The sequence below is a fragment of the Balaenoptera musculus genome, chromosome 10, assembly GCF_009873245.2.
Source record: "Balaenoptera musculus isolate JJ_BM4_2016_0621 chromosome 10, mBalMus1.pri.v3, whole genome shotgun sequence".
Taxonomy (NCBI): domain Eukaryota; kingdom Metazoa; phylum Chordata; class Mammalia; order Artiodactyla; family Balaenopteridae; genus Balaenoptera; species Balaenoptera musculus.
Window position 1 is genome coordinate 100,728,634 of NC_045794.1, and position 21,323 is coordinate 100,749,956.

The 21,323-nt window shown below is 41.4% G+C and overlaps 1 protein-coding gene across 1 annotated transcript in view; it reads left to right on the forward strand.

Annotated features, from left to right (window-relative positions):
- The window catches only part of ATXN10 (ataxin 10), a 153,781-nt gene that overhangs the window by 114,098 nt on the left and 18,360 nt on the right, over nt 1-21,323 (forward strand). Inside the window, exon 10 of the mRNA XM_036865586.1 lies at nt 8,044-8,107. Within this exon, the coding sequence (XP_036721481.1) occupies nt 8,044-8,107 (64 nt within the window). The remainder of the gene's footprint in view (nt 1-8,043; nt 8,108-21,323) is intronic.

Here is a 21,323-nt window from a genome sequence, read left to right on the forward strand (position 1 = left end):
GAGATATACAGAGGGATATTTCATAATGATTGAAAGATCAGCTCATCAAGAAGACATAAAAACATGAACATGTATTGCAAATAGTAGAACTTCAAATACATTAAGCAAAAACTGACAGAACTGAAAGGAGAAATAGATCTATAATCATAATTGAAGATTTCAGCACTCTTAGTAAATTCTAGAACAAGGAGAAAGAAACTCAGGAGTAATACAAAAACTTGAACGCTGATCAATGAACTTGACCAATTAAAGTTTATAGAGCCCTGCACCCAACAGCTGAATACATATTCTTTACAATACACATGGAACATTCACCAAGGCAGACCATACACTGGACCATAAAACAAATCTCAATAAAATCGTGGTAATGTTTTCTGAGGTCAGTCTCCCAAGGCAAAAGAAATAAAAGCAAATATAAACAAGTGAGACCTAATCAAACATACAAACATATAATCAAATGTATAAACGTTTCCTTTTGCACAGCAAAGGAAACCATAAACAAAAAGAAAAGACAACCTCCCTACTGGGAGAAAACATTTGCAAACGATTTGACTGACAAAGGCTTAATTTCCAAAATATACAGACAGCTCATACAACTCAATATCAAAAAAACAACCCTATTAAAAGATGGGCAGAAGACCTAAATAGACTTTTCTCCAAAGAAGACATACAGATGGTTAATAGGCACGTGAAAAGATGCTCCGCATCTCTAATTATTAGAGAAATGCAAATCAAAACTACGAGGTATCACCTCACACCAGTCAGAATGTCTATCATCACAAAGTCTACAAATAATAAGTGCTGAAGAAAAGGGAACCCTCCTCCACTGTTGGTGGGAATGTAAATTGGTGCAGCCACTGTGGAAACCAGTATGGAGGTTCCTTAAAAAACTAAAAAGAGAATTACCATATGATCCAGCAATCCCACTCCTGGGCATACATCCAGAAAAGATGAAAACTCTAATTTGAAAAGATACATGCACCCCAGTGTTCATAGCAGCAGTATTCACAATAGCTAAGACGTGGAAGCAACCTAAGTGTCCATTAACAGATGAATGGATAAGAAGATGTGGCATATATATACAATGGAATATTACTCAGCCATAAAAAATAATGAAATATTGCCATTTGAAGCAACATGGCTGGACCTAGGGATTATCATACTAAGTCAGGCAGAGAAAGACAAATATTATATGATAACATGTATATGTGGAATCTAAAAAATAATACAAATGAATTTATTTACAGAATAGAAACAGACTCATAGACAAAAACAACTTTTGGTTACCAAAGGGGAAAGCGGTGGGGGGGGGAGGCGGCGATAAATTAGGAGTTTGGGATTAGCAGGTACAAAGTACTATATATAAAATAGATAAACAACAAGGATTTACTATATAGCACAGGGAAGTATATTCAATATTTTGTAATAACCTAAATGGAAAAGAATCTGAAAAATAGAGAACCAAATCACTTTTCTGTACATCTGAAACTAACACAGTATTGTAAATCAGGTATAGTTCAATAAAGAAGAAGAAGAAGAAGAAGAGGAGGAAGCCATGTGAAGATGAAGGCAGAGATCTACTAGCCAAAGAACATCAGAGGTGGTCAGCAAACCACCAGACGTTCAGAGAGAGGCATGGAACAGATTCTCCTTCATAGCCCTTAGAAGGAACCAATCCTGCCAACACCTTGATCTCAGACTTCTAGCCTCCAGAACTGTGAGAGAATAAATTTTGTTATTTAAGCCACTCAGTTTCTGGTACTTTGTTACAGCAGCCTTAGGACACTAATACAATAGCCAAAGCAATTTCAAAAAACAAAGTTTAATGTGAGCTGCAACTCAGAAGGCTCGAAGCCCGAGGGGGTGGAGGCGGATGCTGGATGAGATGCACCATCTTGTATGAGATATGAGTGTGCCCACCCACGGGGTGAGACCAATTACCATCCCAAGCACACCGAGGAAAGAGGGATACTTTTGGAGGCAGACAGACCTACAAGAGAATCCAGCTCAGCCCTCTAGCTGTGTAACCTGTGGAGGGTTCTGAGCTTCATGAAGTCTAGATTCTCTTATGTGTAACAAGAGAGTGGTGCCCACCTCACAGGGTTAAAGTGAGGATTACACAAGAAAGCATTCAGCACAGCACCCAGCACACAGTAAGGACACAGGAAATGGCAGCAGTTTGCAATATTATCTTCACTTGGTTTTGAGGTTCTATAGGATTCCTTACCATACTTGAAAAGGGCTGGACATAGTAATCCTTCACAGAGCACAAGCTGTTGTTCAGCAAAGTTTGAATATATAAACATACATTTCTGCAGTCATAGGAAATTTGGTAGGTATGGGTTGCTCTAAGTTAGTACTATGCTTTTCTTGACTGTCTCAACTCTCACAGCTCTGAGAATGGCTTCCTCTGTAGATCAGAGCCTTGTCCGAGCCTTGCCACACCCATGTTGGTCGTGTGCTCGCTTCAGCACAGGGCTCTGCTGATCTTTGTGTGCGTGCGTCTGTTTTGAGGCGCTATGTTATGAACACATTTTCACCAAATGTTAAGTTACGTTGATTCATGGGGCGTTTAAATAGGAGATTCAGTCCTGCATTGGTACTGTGCTCTTGTCTTTCTTCAGGTTTTTTTTATTTTTGTATTTAGCGTTCAGTGTGAGAGCAGACAGAATAATTGAGGCTCTGTTTTTTGGTCAACCTAATACATTTTCCTGAAGAAGCTTAGATATTAATTCAGGTTGGACCCACATACTTTGCAGGGTGCATTCTCTGAGATTAGTATTGGCTTCAGTGGGAGACGACAGTTAGCAAATCAATGAGTTGTCCTGCTGTTTACAATTCTTATTTCCAGAGGCTAAATGTTAGTTTGTTTAAGCCAGACTTACTGTCTTGTTGAGATGTCTTACATCGTGAAAGCGTTGACTGAGCTTGGCTCCTTGTTAGGAACTACAACTTGTGACTCATTTATTATGGGTCTAGAATCAGTTCCCAACATGTTAGGTAAACAAACAACTTCCTTGTTTTATGAAGTGCGAACAGAAGAAAACTTGTTAATTTCCTAATTGTTTCCCCCTCTCCTGACAGGAGCTCCATGCTGCAGCTCAGTGGCAGCAGGAACTTGTAAAACTTGAGCTTGGTGATGACACAGAGCATCAGTCACTACTCCTGGAGGTGTTGCATCCTGGGATTCTTTTCCCAGTGACCGTAACCTGTGTTCACTCTTCAGTGTATATTGCGTGTTTGTCATGATGCCACTGCTGCCCTTGTCTAGAATAGTTCACTTACGTTATCAACATTTAATGAATTTCTATAAAAAATTATCTAGTATCATTTCATAATGCAGTGGTGTGAATGAGAAATATTTATCTAGGAAAGCAGACCCTCAGTTCAGGCATGGCTCTAGTGTAACCATGATTTTCAAGAACTCTTTAATTCACCCTTACTGCCTGCTTTAAAATGTCAGTTTTTAGCCTGTGATTTTATTTCCTTACCCATTTAACATATCTGAGAAGTCTACTCCCCACACCGAAAACGAGATGTTTTTCTTGCACTGAATAAGAGATCCTTAATACTTTCTCACTTACCAAAAGAAGTGGTTTTTGAAAATAAATTTACAGTTTTGCCTCATACACAGTCGAATTGTGACTCGGCTCTGTGGAAGTTATCCTCCAGTTTTCCTCGTGCTTTTCTCGGGAGCCAGCCCTGAACTCCTTGCCCCAGCCAACTGAACTTTCAGTTCACAACACGAAATTGCCAACTACGCCATCACCCCTGCGGCCCTGTATTGAGTCTTCACTGAGGGCCAGTCAGCACAGTAATCCATGCCATTCTCACAGCCACCCTGTGCAGTAGGTCCTATCATCCGCATTTGACAGGGGAGAAAACTAAGTCTTAGAGGGTAAATGACTTGCCCAAAGCCACCAGCTCAGAAGCGCTGTAGGGCCCGACTCTGTCCCCAGCGCCGGCTGTGCAGCCCTCGCTCTTCACCCCTGCGCCGCCACCTCCCGTTTCCTGGAAGACCGCATGTTCCTTCCGATCCCCAGCTCTCGCGCGTGCTCTTCCCCTGCTCAGAGCGCTCTCCACAGCCCCTTTGTTTCTGTGTTTAATTCCTGTTCATTCTTCTCACCGTGAGCTAAAGGTCAGCTCTGCAGGGAGGCCTTCCCTGGGAGCCCCGTGCTGTGTGGTCCCCCGGCTACATCAAACACCCAGCTCCTCTGGCGTGGAAATGCACCCACGTTCCAGAAGGCTCTAGATCACACGTTCGCAAGGAGCTGGTGAGAGTCCGCGGCTGTTCCTTGCTCTCTGTGCCGGGCAGCAGGCGTGGCTCCTCTCCTGGGTCTCTCCGCTTCACCCCGAGACAAGTGCATGTGGCAGGAGCCCTCCTCTCCCATTTGCAGGCTTCATTGTTACACCCTCATCGTGCGTGTGGGTGCAGGGCCGGTTATTGGACAAGTGGGGCTGTGAGGGTTGCATGGAGAAGCTTTGGATACAGTCTCAGGTGGGGCCGCTACCAGTTTGGCCATAAAATTTCCCTCTGTGCCTCTCAAAAACATGAGGTCCAACCCTCAGTAGTGGGCGAACCCTCCATGCCAAAGCTTCTCAGACTATCTGTGATGAAGAGCTAGCTATCTTCCCCCAAACCATCCTGGACCAATATGTTTATGAAAGATAATATAAATGAATTACTAGAAAACAAAAAAAATTTTTAAGACATAGAAAGTTCAAGCCCAAATTTTATTATAAGATTCAGCAAACATAGCATAAGTATGTTAAATTGCTGGCACAGTTTCTCACTCTTTCACACACTGTTCTTGCAGACTGACAGTACTCTCCAGACCTCACTTTGAAAAGCACTTATTAGTTAAGTGACCATGGGGAGGGTACCTAACTTTTGAGCCTCAGTTTCTTTATCTGTAAAATGGAACCAGTAATACTTACCCTGGCATTGTCAGAATTAAGTGAAATCATTTAAGTGTCTGTCATTGCCTGTTAGATGCTGGATGTCTGTTAAATAGCATCTCATTAACCACCTTCCAGTGCCTCAGGAAATTTATAGGAATTAGATTTCTTCTCTTCTTTCCTGCCTTCAGCAAGTCTGTGTATCACAGCCAACTGGAGATCTGTTTTCTTTCAGTTGGACCGTGGTGTTTAGAATCCTTAAGTCATGCTGGGAATGTTCATTGCTACTGGCTTGTCTTTGCTTCTGTGCCTTTTCAGTAAACAGCTAGGAAGTAAACATTTTTTAGAAAGAAAAGAGAAAAATGTATCATGAGTTTGTGCTAATATTTCTAATTTAAATGTAAACTACTTTGATTTGATACTTCTTTTTTATGCTAAAAATCTTGGTTCCTAATGACATAAATTACCCATTTGCTTTAAACTAGATCTAGGAATAAGGGTTCAGAATGCCAATCCCATTGGTTATGGTGCTGAGGCGACCTCATGCAGCTGTGGGACTGCAGTTCCATCCGAGCTCAGGACACAGCTCCCTGGGGACGTCCCGTCAAAATACTGTTTCAGTTCTGTGAAATAATTGTCTTTGTTTCACATGTTGTCGGATTAATTTGTTTCCATTTTCTGTTTTTATAACTTTTTAAATTCATTTCTTCAAAATTGAGCTGTAATCGACATATAACAGTATGTTAATTTCAGGTGTACAACATAATGATTCAGTATTTGTATATATGGTGAAATAATCACCACAGTAAGTCTAGTTAACATGTATTATAAACTTAATTTCAAAAATTTCGTGAAGCATATACAGGATCCCAAAGTCAGAATTGTACAACTGGGTACATTCACAGAGGTCTCACCTCTGTTCCTGTTTCGTCCACTTCAGTCTCTGCTTTGCTCTGTAAATAACCATTATTAGTTTTTTATTTAACCCTTCATTGTTTTTTTAATATAAAATATCATCTGTTTCTCCTCCTTTATTACACAAAAGGTTCACATATAATCCTGTTCTGCACTCTGCTTTTTTCACTTACCATTCTATCCTGATCTCTCCATAGCAGTACATTAGTGATCACGGTTTATTCAACGAGCCTATATCTATGGATGCTTGAGTTGTTTACAGGATTTTTCTTATAAATTGTGCTACATTCAACATCATTACTCATCAGAGCAATGCAAATCAAAACCACAATGACGTACCACTTCACGTCCACTAGGGTGGCTAAAAGAAAAGACAGTGTTATCAAGGATGTAAAGAAATTGGAACCCTCATACATTGCTGGTGGAATGTAAGATGGTACAGCCACTTTGAAAAACAGTCAAGCAGTTCCTTAAAATATTAAATATAGAGTTACCGTATGACTAAACAATTCCACTCCTCGGAATATAGCCAGAGAATTGAATACATATATCCATTCAAAAATAGGTACATGAATGATTGTAACAGCATTATCATAATAGCCAAAAGTTTGAAACAATTCAAATGTGTGTCAGTGGATGAATGGAAAATAAAATACATATGCAGATATTAGAATATCATTACTCATCATGCTGATACATGCTTCAACATAGATGAACCTTGGAAGCGTTACGACAAGTGAAAGAAGCCGGTCACATACTGAATAAGTCCATGTGTATGAAACGCCCAGAATAGGCAAACCCATAGATACAGAAAGTGGGTTAGTAGTTGCTAAGGGTTGGAGAGAGGAAGAAATAGGACTGACTGCTGATGGGAATGGAGTTTAAAAACTCTCTTGGGGGTAATGAAAATGTTCTAAGATAGTGGTGATAGTGAGACAGCTTTGTGAATATGCTAAAATCCACTGAATTGTATACTGTAAATGGGTGAGTTTTATGGTATGTGAATTATACCTCCATAAAAGTCTTATAAAAATATAAGCTGTGCTGAAGTAACTAACCTCGTACAAACATAATTCCACGTGACACTGTATTTTTGATCCTAGAAATGGGATTACTGGGTCAAAGAGTAAATAACACATGTGATTTTGCTACGTATTGTCCAGTTCCCTACCATAGGGATCGTGCCACTTCGCATTCACTCCAGCAGTGTCTGAGGGTGCCGTTTCCTGTCACCTTACCAGCAGCATGTGTTGTCACACGTGATGATTTGCCCTTCTGGCAGCCGAGAAACGGTATCATAATTTGCCTGCATCTTATTAGGAGCACAGTTGAGCAGATTGTGATATCTCTGCAGTCCATCCGCATTTCTTTTTTTCTGTGCCATTTATGTTCATGTATTTTATCCATTTTTCTGTTGGATTGTTGGTCTTTTCTCAGTTTCTACAAGCTCTGTATATATTAAAATATTAACCCTTTGCCTGTGATATCTTTCAAATAATTTTTACAGCTTTCAATTTGCCTTTTTAAAAAATGTAGTCAAATTTTAAAACCTTTCTCTATTGCTTCTGGATTTTGAGCCATAGTTAGAAATGTTTTCCCTGCTTCTGGCTAAGAAAAAGAATTCACTTACTAATAAACTGAGATTCATTTGTAGTTTATCCAGGTGAATAATATTAGGAAGAAATCCACTTTTATACATTTTAAAGAAGCTTTATTGAAGTATAGTTGGTTTGCAGTGTTGTTTAATTATACTTTTTTATTTTTTTCTTTATTTTTGATGTAACTTTTTCAGCTATATGCATACACATACCCCCTCCCTCTTGGACCTCCCTCCCACCCCACCCCCATCCCACCCCTCTAGGTCGTCACAGAGCACCGAGCTGAGCTCCCTGTGCTGTACTGCAGGTTCCCAAGAGCTATCTGTTTTACACATGGTAGTGTATTTATGTCAAAGCTAATCTCCCAATTCATCCCAATTATACTTTTTTATATGGCTGTCCAGTTGCCCAACATGTTTGAGGAAGAGTGAAAAGAAAAATAAAGTACCACTTTTTGTTTACGTCTGTTTTAAAATATTTCTGGATTGATATAGGTGTTCCAGGTAATTGCACAAACAGTATTATTATAGCAGGGAGTAAGGAAATAAAAAAGGAGCAACAGATCACCTATGATCTCCAGCCCTTCCCAGGCTGTTGCAGCGTGTCAATTTGTCTTCTCTGTTCTTCGTAGGTGAACGAGCTGGACGGCATTGCCCTGATCCTGGACAGCTGTAGCATCGATGACAGCAACCCCTGTATCCTTGATGTGACTCACCAGCGTTAGTTCACCCTCGGGGGCCTTAGTGGAACAAGGCCCTTGCCGGGTATTCATTCAGGAGGCAGCTGGCTGGCTTTCTTGGTGGCTCGTTCCTAAGAACTAAGCCACTTTCTCAAGGTTCAGGGCTGGAGTGTCACTCCTGGGGTCTGTGCAGCGTAGTGAGCTCAAGTTTTCAAGGTGACTAGGACATTCTAAACCAGCCTTCTACTACAGAGTGCCTTAAGACTCTGAGGCAAAAGCTCATCCATGGCCCCTGTGTTCGCTGCATGTCACTGATGTCACCTTTCCAAACGCTGTGTCCGTTGGAGTAAATGTGAAGAAGCTTACATTTTTTTCTATAGAGATTCGAGGTATCCAGTCCTCTGGAAGAACCATTTTAACACTAGTTTGGAGGCCTCTGAGACCTCAGGAATGGGGAGAAACGTTTCAGTGGCCCCGAATTCTGGTTTTGGTTGTGTACAGTCTTGCGACCCTCTGTTAGTGATGCTGGGGGCTCTGGCTCTTGCCCTTACCTGGTTTGACCACCCTTCTGGAGGGTGTTCTAGAGGGAACTTGCGTCTTCCCCCCCCACTCCACCAACCAAGGTCTTGCCCTGTCAGAAACTGATCTAGTACAGTGGTGAGGAACCAGGGACTGGATACAGCCTGTTAAGTTTGAGAGAGAATCTGTTTAACTTCAAGACCCTCCCTGGTGAGAATCAAACTCAGCCCAGTCCCTTGCCCTGGCTGTTGTGTGGCCTTGTGCTTCTTGCAGGTGGGGGGCAGGGGTGAATAAGGCCATTGCAAGGACTTTGAGATTGTAACCCTGTGTGAGACCGAGGAGGAGGGGAATTTTATTTTTAAAATGCTCACTGTGGTTTCTGTCAAGAAGAGAAAAGGAGCTGATGAAAATCATGTGTTTCAAAGTAAGTAGATTGAGAAATGCTTATTATTTGTGCTAAAGATACTGTCATTTGTCTGATTAGCAATAGAAGAAAATCTCCTGTTTTAAAGAGCATGATAGCTTATAAGCTCAGTCAGGGAAAGACAAATAAACAGCCTCAGAAGACTTTTGTTCAAGGTAAAACAGAGTCGGTTCACTGCATTGCATTATGATCAGGCACACAGGCTGTGCTCATTAGAGAGTTTTGAAATATTTTAGCCCCAAAAAAGGAAAGGAAAAAGAAGAAAGCTTTCTGTCACAGGAAAGCAGTAAAAGAACATTCAGGTGTAACTGCAGGTGTTGCATTTCCTGATGAAAAAGATGATTTATTGCAAACAAAGAAATTCACCCAGTTTTACTTTTATATTCCCTGAATTGACCTTCTAGTGAAAAAAAGTTGTTATTGCTAATCTTTAGACTTCAGCAAAGACCAAAAAATTAAAAGTCTGTTGCACACAGCACATCATAGTTCTGCCGATACGCTGCATGTGGCTCATGCTTACAGAGTCTTTTATGTTGACATCCTCCTTGCCGGATATTCATTCATTCATTCATTCGTTCACTTCTTTCAGGCAACATTTATTGAGCCCTTACTGTGGATTTACATACATTACAACACTGTGAAGCAGTTACTGACAACACTGTGAAGCAGATGCTGTTATCATTTTCCGCCCTATTTGTAGGTGAGAAAATAAACTGAGAGAGCCTTAGTGACTTGTCCTGAAGGTCAGACCCAGAATTTAAACTTGGTGTGTACCTGATTCTTAGCTGCTTTCCTAAATTGCCTCCTTGTAAGTCACTGGGAGGGAACAGAACACGTACAGAGAAAGCACAGTAACATATTCACGTAGTGGAGAAATTACTCAGAATTATAAATTGAAAAAATGTAGGTGGACAATCTATATAGATAAATGGTTTTTTAAATGATAATTAATGAAGCATTGCAAGCTTCCAGAATCTCCTTTAAATTGTCAAGAAGAGGCAAAATGTTACATGTTTCGTGTTATGTACATCTAGTAACTCCTTGGACTTTTGTTTATAAACACCTACTAGATTTTCAAGACATACAAAATACACTTAACAAGATATGAGATACATACCAAAATATGAGAGCAAAGGGAGAATGATGGTTGAATGGTCAGAAATGAAGAAGTGTTATATAGCCTAGGGATTCAATTTTTAGATGTGAGCCATAAATTAAAACCTGACCTCCCTAGTGGCCAGAGCAAATAGGGCCATAACACAGATCACAGAATAAACCCACCCCATGCTCCTCCTCCACACTGTTGCTCTGCGCCTGCTCTCAGGCAGGTTTTCCCAACAATTATTTAATTTCCCTGACCTTGCCTCCTTACCTCTCATTCACTCCCCCACCCCCATTCATATGTTTTTTTTTCTTTCCTATATTTTTTATTCATCAAAATAATAAATCTGTATTTTTTTTTTAAATGCCAAAAGGTGTAGAATGGGGGAGTGAGTTCTCTGGCTCCACCCTCCACACTCTGCAATTCACTCTCTTTCTTCTAGTAGTTGCTTTTCTGTAACTAAGTAATATGCTTTGCTGCTGTTTCTTGATATATCACATCTTGATGTGACCTGTTTACTTTGTTATGACACTAGGATTTAGCTCTTGTATACCACCTCCTCTCCTCCCTCCCTCATGCTCCCGCTATAGTTAAGATCCTATTTGCTCTGTTTCCTGCATGACTGGTGAGGCTGAGCATCTTCTAAAAGGTTTATTTACCATTTGGATTTCGTGTGTGTGTGTGTGTGTGTGTGTAAAATGTGCTTGATCAAAACCTTTTGCCCATTTTTTCATTGGGTTATCTTTTTATAATTTGTTTGTAATAGATCTTTATATATTCTAGATAGAAGTTCTCTGTCAGCTACATGTGTTGCTAATATTTCCTTTCCCTCGTTCTATGACTTATCTTGTCATTCCCTTTATAGCTTTTTTTTTTTTTAATTAACAGAAGTTCTTAACTTTTAGTCAAATTTATCACTTTTTCTTTATGGTTAGTTTTTTAGGTGTGTATCTTGTTAAAGAAATATTTTCATACCCTCAGGTCATGATGATAATCTATATTCTGAATACTTCATATTTTTATCTTTCATATTTATTTATTTTTAAAAATGTTATTGGAGTATAGTTGCTTTACAATGTTGTGTTAGTTTCTGCTGTACAGCAAAGTGAATCAGCTATACGTATACATATATCCCCTCTTTTTTGGATTTCTTCCCCATTTAGGTCACTACAGAGCACTGATACCTTTTATATTTAAGTCTATAGTTCACTTGGAGTTGATTTTTGTGTGTGGTGTGAGTTAGGGGTCTATTTCTGTGTTTTTCCATATGGACATGCAATTGTCCCAGCCCAGTTATTGAAAAGAACACACATTGTCTACTGTAGTGCCAGTTGTATTGTAAGTCAAGTGTCCATATATGTGTGGGTCTGGACTCTTTTCTTTTCCATTGATCTCTGTGTTCTATCCCTGTACCAGTACTATGGTGTTAAGTACTGTCACTTTCTAAAGTATCTTGATATCAGTCGAGTGAGGCCTTCCAACTCGTTTCTTCTTTTTTAAGAGTATTATGGCTATTTTTGGTCATTCGTATTTGCCCATAAAAATTTTAAAACCAGCTAGTCAAATCCTACACATTCACACGTGTGTTTTTGTGCACACATGTGCATACACACATGCACACATATGAAATCACCACCAACAAAAACAATGTAAAATCCCCACATGTTGAATTACTCATTGAGATTGCTTTGGCTAAAATCAATGTAATGAGAATTGACATCTGAGTCTTCTAACCCATGAACATGGTATATCTGTCCATTTATTTAGAATTATTACTTTTCAGCTTTTATTCCTCTCTGTGTATTTTTATAGCTTCTTTGCATGGATTTTAGTATGTATTATTTTGGTTATCATGCATTTCAAGTGTTTTCTAATTTCTATTATGGTTTTTTTTGACCCATGGATTATTTAGAAATGCATTTCTTAAATTCTGAACAAATAAGAATTATCTTTTGGAGATTGATTTCTAACATAAATTCATTATGGTCAAAGAGCACATACTTGATGTTCTTTGTCCTGTGAAATTTATTAAGACTTGCTTTATGACCCAGTGTATGGTCAGTTTCTGCAACTGTTGTGTGTGTGCTTGAAAATCACATCTATTCTCTAGTAGTGGAGTACAGTATTTTTAGGTCAAGTTTGTAAAATTTTTACATTTTTAGTGATATTTTTGTCTACTTTGGTTTATCGGTTGTGGAGAGAAATGTTTTAAAATATCAGCCTATGATTATAGATTTCTCTAAATTTCTCCTTTTAGTTATATAAAATTTTTCTTTATATATTTTGAGACAACATTATTAGATTAAGGGGTATAATAGGTCTTGAAAAATATCCCTGTTGTCACTGTAAAGTGACCCTCTGTATCTCTAAAAATGTTTTTTGCCTGTTACTAATATAGCTACTTTATCTCACTTTTGGTTGGTATTTACGTGGTATAACCTTTACAATCCTTTTATTTTCAGTCTTTCTGTATCAGAGGTGTTTGTTGTAAACAGCATAGTTGATTTTTTCTTAATCTAGTTTCTTTGCCTTTTAGCTATTGCATTTAGCCCATTTATATTTACTGTAATTACTGATGTGTTTGTATTTAAGCTACTCTGGTTTGCTTTCTATTTTATTTTACTTTTCTCTCTTTCTTTTGGATTGATTGTTTTATATAATTCAATGTTTATCTTTTTCTAGTTTAAAAGTTTTTAATTCTTTTTTTCTATTCTGTTAATAGTGCCCTGGGAAATTACAACATGCATCCTAGACTGAGGAAAATCTAATGTTTTTCAGACCTTTATCCGCTTCCCAGATAATACAGGACCACTCAGCACCCCCCAATTTATATGCTGTTGTTGTTATATATTTTTATAACTCTGTAAGATGTTATTATCGTAGTTCTATAACGTCAGTGTTCATTTAGATCTATCCACATACTTACTACTTTCCTGCCTTTCGCCCCTTCTTATAGCTTTGTCTGTCCACCTGGGATCATTTTCCTTCGGACTGAAGTCCTTCTTTTAGAATTTCCTTTAAAGTGGTTTCATGGGTGAGGAACCATCTGAGTTTGTTTGAAAATGTATGCCTGATTCCAGCATTTTGTTGTGATAGCTACAGGATCTCAGTGTTTTAATATGTATACTTTGACTTAATTCTAGTATTTCTAGCATGGTATCTGCACCCTCTGCATCTGGTATCCTCCATGCCAGAGTGTCTCTACTTTACCCTTTTTGTTGGATGGATTTGGGACATAATCTGGAAGGAGAATCAACAAGACTTGGTGACACTTCAGAGGCGGGAGAATAAAAAAGAAACAGCATCACAGGTGACTCCCAGGTTTCTGACCTGAGCAACTAGATGGATGGAGATATTCCCACATTTATTGAGAAAGGGAATAATTTCAAAGGAGAATATAGACAGATGAATGTGTTCATAAGCTTCATCATTTGCCTGTTGTCACCAGTCACCTCTGAATTGTCAGAGTCAATGGATGCTTTGCAGTTCTCGTCATACTAAAACTCAGCTCAGCAGATCTCATCACTTCCTCCTTAACGTAACACTTTTTTCTTTCATGATAGTACCTCCTCTTGGTTTTTTTTCACGTCTTCCTGGCTCCTCCTCCTTATTCTCTGTTGTTACTCCCTCTTCTACACAACTTTTAAACGTTGGAGATCTCCTGGACATTCCAGATCTCAGGCTCTCTCTTCTCACTCTACATTTTCTCCCTAAAGAATCTCACCGATTTATTCCTTTATTCGTTTATTCATTCAATGTTTATTGAACACCTTTTATGTCCCAGACACTATTCTGGGCTCGTGGAATGACAGGGAATCCTGTAGGGAGGCTATTGGCATCATCCAGGCAGGAGATGACAGTAGCCTGGGCCAGGCTGGTAGCCGTGGAGATGGGAGATGAAGTTGTATTCTGGGTATTCTTAAGGCTTTAAACATCATCTGTTCACCTTTGTCAGATTTAACCTCTAGACAGACCTCTCTTCTGAGTCTCAGGCATATGTCTCTGACACCCTGCTTAACATTTTGCTTGCATATCTTACATCCCAAACCTAGGATGTCCAAAGTTAAGCTATTAATATCTCTGCAAAATTCTCCCCTGTCTTTTTCAATAAATGTGGGAATATCTCCATCCATCTAGTTGCTCAGGTCAGAAACCTGGGAGTCACTCACGATGCTGTTTTTTATTCTCCTGCCTCTAAAGTGTCACCAAGTCTTGATTCTCCCTCCAGAATACATCCCCAATGCACCCATTTCCCTTCATCTCCATTGCTACCATCCAGTCCATACTCTCCTCACCCCTGGCCTGGATGTCAGCAGTAGCTTCCTAACTCATCTTTCAGCTTCTGGTTTTGTTGTGTTGCAGTGATATTTATTCCCCATCCATTCAGTGAAGTCTTTTAAAACCAAAATAGGGTCATTCCTCTCTGCCTCTTGACTCTCCCTGCCCCACACCGTCCCTCATAGACATGCCCATTTACAAAACCTCCAAGCCTGTCCATTGTCCTTAGAATAAATCCACAGGCTCCAGCACGTCCTGAGAGGTCCTTTGTGGTCTTGCCCCACCTGCCTCTTCATTTACCTCCAGACCGGTCTTCCTTTTTTATTTTTTCTTTTGCCCTACCCAGGTACGTGGGGAGTTTCTTGCCTTTTGGGAGGTCTGAGGTCTTCTGCCAGCGTTCAGTAGGTGTTCTGTAGGAGTTGTTCCACAGGTAGATGTATTTCTGATGTGTTTGTGGGGAGGAAGGTGATCTCCACGTCTTACTCTTCGGCCATCTTGAAGCTCCTCCCGGTCTCCCTTTTTAGCATTCCCCAGAGACTCTTCGTTTTTTGTGTCTCAGATCTGTCTAATTTCTCACCTCAAGGCAGTTGTTACGCTCGTCTCTCAGCCTGGACTCTCTCCCCTGGCTCAGTCCTCCTCGTCTCCATGTCCACCCTCCTCGTCTCTTCCTCAGGGAAGCCTTGCCGGTTGACCCCTCCTAGAACCTGCTCTGTTCTTTCAGCTGAGCACGGTCTGTAATTGAATGAATGTTTGTGCATTTATGTCTTAATTACCCTCTAGACCAAGGCCCATAATGGCAGGGACCATTTTTTCTGTTTTTCACCTAATTATAATATGGCACTGTCAGGTGCATAGTAAATGTCCAATAAATATTTCTTAGATGGGTACGTGACTGAGTAAAACAGTGAACAAATGAATGAAAAAACAGCAGCTTGAGGAGGTTTTGTGTGTGTGTGTTTGATGGGTGAGGGGTGGTTCAAAGCACAGGAGAAATTTCTCCCACGGGCTTGATGATTCTCTTGTGAATTGAATAAGCTTGGTTTGACAGTGATACTCTTTCATCTTGGTTTGGTTTAACCCCTTCTTCTAATAACTCACACCAATCAAGCTTACACTGAACTTTAATTTCAGTATTTTGTGTTAAAAAGCAATAGATATTTTGGATATGCCTAGACTAGGAATCAGTGCAGATAGTAAATGTCAGTTAACAGAAATACCTCCGTTCTCTGATCACCCTGGATCGACTGGCTGTGTCCGTGTACTCACACATCCTCCACAGGGTGGGGTGGGCGTGAGGGCTCGTGTTACCTTAGGGCAGCAGTCCTTGTTTCCCATGGGAAATCGGTGGTTTGGACCCTATGAAAGACTTCCTCTTTACTTGGGGATTAGGAATTTCAAGGTGGCATATCAGGGCGAACTAAGCTGCAAACTCTCCCACGCTAAGAACTGGGCTGGAAGGCTTACTGTCCCATTTCTTGGAGGTGGCTTCTAGAGACCGACCGGGGTTTCTAGTTCCAGGGAAGAGACAACATCTCAGAGGGGTGCTTAACCCCAAAGGACGGCGCTCCGCGACGGCTGCTGCGTCAGGGACACAAGACCAGCTGTTCACTCGCCGGCTCCCTTGCGGAGACCCGCAGTAATGACACAGTAGCAGATGCCATCGGAAAATTCCAGCTCCGCTACCACAGGGTCCATTTCTTATTTGTCATTTATTGTGGCAAGTGGGATTTTTTATTGTTGTTGTTTCCAAATAGAAACAGCTGAACTTTATTTGAAATGTTTTCCCTTGATTCTTTTTTGATCTATGTTTTGATCAGTTGTCCTTGATGTGGTTTTTTTTTTTTATATTGTTTTTATTGGAGGGGGAGGGGACAGGGATAGGATGAGAGTCTAAACAGGGTTGGGGTTTTTTTCTGTTCTTTTCTTTCTTTTTCTTCCTTCCTTTCTCTTTCCTTCTTTCTTTTTTTATCGAAAGGCCTCATTTGAAAGTTTTACTTGTATACAGAAATGTAACTGTTTATAGGAATAATAACCAAACAGCATTTCCCCAGTAATCTCGTGTTCGGGAAGTATGGCATAGTGGCAAGACGATAAGTTCTGGGGCTAGACAGATGCAGATTCTGCCACTTCTTAACCTCTAAATACTTCACTTAACCTCTGTTGTGAGTTTTAGCTTATTTATCTAAAATGGGACCTATTCCCGCAGGGTTATGGTGAATGTGAAATGTCACCATGTTTGCAAAGTGCTCAGCCTATAGTTTCTCAACAAGTAGATGTTCTTGTACAAATATCCTATTATAGCTGTTAATGCCTAGGAGAAAGGTATATTTTCATCTGTGATTGCACTGTGAATCAGTGGTAAAACTGAAATAATAATGATAATAATATCACAGGACAGAAGAGAGAGTCCTCAAACAGATTGACACATGCACAACAAAGGCGCCCCTGTAGCTGAGCAGAAAAGGATGGTCTTTTTCCATAAATGGTGCTAGACCAATTTAATATCCTTAGGGGGAAAAAAGCCTACCACCCCTGCCTCATCCCATTCACGAACATTAATTCAAGATGAATCATAGACCTTAATGTGAAAGGGAAAACACAAGAGCTTCTAGAAGGAATCATAAGAGAATATGGTTATTGTCTTAGAAGAGGCAAAGATTTCATAAACAAGACATCAAAATTATAACCGAAAAGCGCTAACTATAAGAGAAGGACTTTGAAAAGGTTTTCGCGTTGTATATATCTGACAAAGGACTCATACCCATGATATATAAAGGACTCCTGCAAAACAGCAAAGAAAAGGTAACTCAGGTTTTAAGAATGGACAAAAGACCCATGGCATTTCACAGAAGAGGAAATCCAGATGGCCAGTAAAGGTATGAAAAGAGCTCAACATCGTCACTCATCAGGGAAGGGCAAATTGAACCCACAGTGAGGAGCCCACCAGAATGGCTAACAAGAGGGCTGACGGCACCAAGTGACGGCAAGGGTGTGGAGCAGCCTGCACTGTGATAAACTGGTGGTGGCGACGTCAACCGGAAAAGTCCCCTTGGAAAACTTCGGCAGTGTCTGCTAGCACTAGGCGTCCACCAGCCCTGCGAGCCAGCGGTTGCACCCCTAGGTGTACCCCCGGGAGAAATGCATACACACGTCTATCAGGAGACGTGTGCAGGAGCCTTCCTAGTCACATTAGCCCCAAAGTGGAAACATCCCAAATAGTCATCAGTAGTAGAGTAGAAGTTGTGGAATGTTCGTTCCATGGAACAATACACAGCGGTAAAGAGTGAACTGCTCTGTGTAACAGATGGATGAATCTCACTCACACAGTTTTCAGCTAAAGAAGCCAGATTCAAAAAGAGTATACACTGTATGATTCCATTTACACGAAGTTTAAGAACGGGCAGAATTAATCTGTGGCGATAGCAGTCAGAATAGTGGTTACCTTGAGGGGTAGGAGGGCGGCTGTTGATAGGGAAGGGGTACTTGGAGGCCTTCCAGGGTGCTGGGCACATTCTGCATCTTGATCTGGGTGGGGTTATGGGATGTGTAGGTGTGAGAAAACCCATCAGGATGTACACTTAGGACGTGTGTGTTCTCTTGCTCCTCACATTAAAATTTTAAAAATCATTGAGTTATTTCTAGGTGCCAAACCCTATGCTATACCCTTTACATACATTATCTTGCACAATTTTTTTTTTTAACAAGCCTCTTTGTTGGGAACTATTATTTTACAGATGAGAAAAGTAAAGCTCAGAGAGTTGGTTCCCTGACTGCAGCTGGTCCGGGCTCTCCCAGCTCGTGCGTGGCAGGACCAAGGTGCGAGCCCAGGGTTGTCTAGTTCAAGCGTCTAGACTTCCTTGCGGGTGCTTCCTTCACTCCCTCGCAGTGTCTCTTCCAGTCTCCCTTTCTTGGGGGACACGTGGGCATTCAGATGGGTTGGATGCAGTCTTGAGTTAATTAATCCTGTTGCGTCTAACACGTGGTACCCACTCACTGCTCTGCTTTGGCCTCAGGTAATAATCGAGGTAGATACCTAAGTCCTGAGGTGGTGGCCGCCTTGGAAAACAGGTACCTCTGCTTGAAGAGGAAGGCCAACTCCTTCCTCTTCTAAGACTTGAGCATGTGTGTCTTCCTCCTGGAATTTTTCCACAGTCCCCCTTAACTGAACCTGCGTCCCTCATCTTGGTCTTCTGCGGATCCGTTGTGTTACCCTGCCACTCTGTGAACATAGCACATGGAAACACCGGGATACGTAACTCTTTCCCTCTAAAAAAGTCTATCCTAGGCGGGATCTGTGTCATATTGCACACCCCACATTGGACCCTGTGTGTTACCACAATGTGTTCCAAAGCATACTTTTTTCTGCAGTATCTTAAATAGCTGTTATATGAGGGAAGGCTTCTAAATAATATATATATGTAGGACCTGTGTTAAGCAGGTGTCTCTCTTGCAGGGCACCACGGAATCTTTACTGTTCTCATGTGCATTTTGGAAACTCGGGACTACAGTGCCACATCTTGGGGAATGCAGGAATTTTAGTATAAACGTGGAGACACGTTCCATTCTGTACTTTTTCTTCATGAGGAGTCTAGCTTGTGACTGCGCCTGCCAAGCAGCCGCCAGAGGGAGGCGTTCAGGGAAATGCCTTAAACATTTCAGAATGGCACAGCTGGCCAAACTTGATGTTGTTTATAAAAGGCATCAGTGAATTTCCACACCAGAGAAGTACTTATGCGGTATGCACAAATGATATGTTTCTGCTTTTAATATCTTACTTTGCCCATCCTAATGTTCAAAGCAGAAATCTTTCTGCTGAAATCAGTCTTTCCTCCTCCGGAGGGGAAGGACTGTCTTCTATTGACTTCTGTGTCCCCAGCATTAAACAGCTGGTGAACCTTCAGTGATCATTTGTTCAGTTGTTGAGCTGACATTAATTAAAACTAGAAAACCTCTTAATGCTGTTTGGCTTTCAAAAGGTAAACTTTGGGTTTGGCTACCCAGTGATTTAATTTGGTTTTTTAAAGCCTCTCATTGATTCTCTTACCCCTCACCTAGGGTGATTGAAGATGTGCAGACCAAATCTTTCTCCCCATCCAAAGCAAACAAGTGCGCACACGACTTCGCAGGTTAGTGGAGGCCTCCCTGGGACCCTGTGTGAAGCAAGTCAGTGAGGGGCTATGGGTGGGCGATGCTCAGGTGCCACTCCCAGGCTGATGAGAGGGTAACACGCTGCCCCCCTGCACCCCACACATGCTCACACAGATGCAGGCCAAGGCGTCATCTAAATAGACCCATTCAGGGACTTCCCTGGTGGTGCAGTGGTTAAGAATCCACCTGCCAATGCAGGGGACACGGGTTCGAGCCCTGGTCCGGGAAGATCCCACATGCCATGGAGCAACTAAGCCTGTGCACTACAACTACTGAGCCTGCGCTCTAGAGCCGCGTGCCACAACTACTGAGCCTGCGTGCCACAACTACTGCAGCCCGAGTGCCTGGAGCCCGTGCTCTGCAACAAGAGAAGGCACCACAGTGAGAAGCCCGCGCACCGCAACGAAGAGTAGCCCCCGCTCGCCACAACTAGAGAAAGCCAGCGCACAGCAACAAAGACCCAACACAGCCAAAAATTTTTTTAAAAAGACTCAAAGAGCACAAACCTGATGGATTTGACTATATAAATAATAAACCTGTTCAGAATGAAAGAGGGAAGAAGACCTGTTTTACATAGCTTCTACGGTATCCTAGCAACTGGTTCCCCAGGGCTCAAAGCCGAAAGTTGGAGGAGTGGGATGTCATATCTTGCACGAGGCTCTCACAAAAGTGGACTCTGTTTCCTTGTTCAGGTGTTTGGCAAATAGTCCCAACTATTTTAAATTGAGATTAAAATACTTAAGGTTGTACTCCTTCAGATGGTGTCTACTTAGCTCTTAGTTGTGTGCTTCTCGTTTTCTTACATCCCTAAGATCATAGCGGCTAGAAATGAGAACTATGGTCAGCACACTGAAATGTTCGCATGTGAAGGCTGCCGAGCCGCGCGTGTCTCCTGCGCACACGGAGAGGCCAGAGTGCGTGGTGTGCGCACCTGCCCGCTGACCTCAGGCCTGCACACTCGCCTGGGCTCTGGGTTGGTCTTGCCAAGCCTGCCTCGCTCAGCTGCCCCCTGCCTCTAGGAGGTCAGAACGCATCCGGTCCTGCTCCATCTTGTTTACTTGCACGAAAAGCACGATTGCTTGAGGTTTATTGTCACGTAAGGTAGAAAATGGGAGTCCGTCCTTTTCCAGGTGAGGTGCCCGGCGTGAACCGCGTCACCCTTGCTCCCACTCAGCCTGGGTGGGGATGGGGCAAGGCGCCCTCACACCAGAAGTAGTGAGACAGGGCCCTTGGAAGCTGCTCCCTTTGCCTTCCTGGCTGCCACTTTAGCCAGCTGGCTTTGAGGTGACACCGTGTTTTCTTAATTTTACTTCTCAGCCGTTACTATCAGTGTTTTAAGTGCCGCCATATAAAATTAATTTCAAACCAGAAACAAAGCTTTTGCGAACATTTGTTGCCATTAATTTTTGTTCTTAAGGATCCGCTCCTGTGGCTGGTTGATTTAACAAATGCTGTCTGATGAGTGTAACTTTAGGGAAAGTACGTCACTGGGAAACCATGTTAGAAATAACTCGCTTAAATGATTTCGCGTTAATAGTCTTCCGTGGCAGTTGTGAGTTTGCTAGCCTAAGTATTTTGAATTTTGAAACTAAAAGAAACTGTATGAAATATTTGTTTATTGTTGTATTACTTTTGGTTTTCTTTTAAAAAATTTTTGAAGACTTTATTTTTTAAGAGCAGTTTTAGGCTTACAACAAAGTTGGGAGGACAGTACGGGGACTTCCCATTTTCCCACAGCCCTCACACATGCAGAGCCTCCCT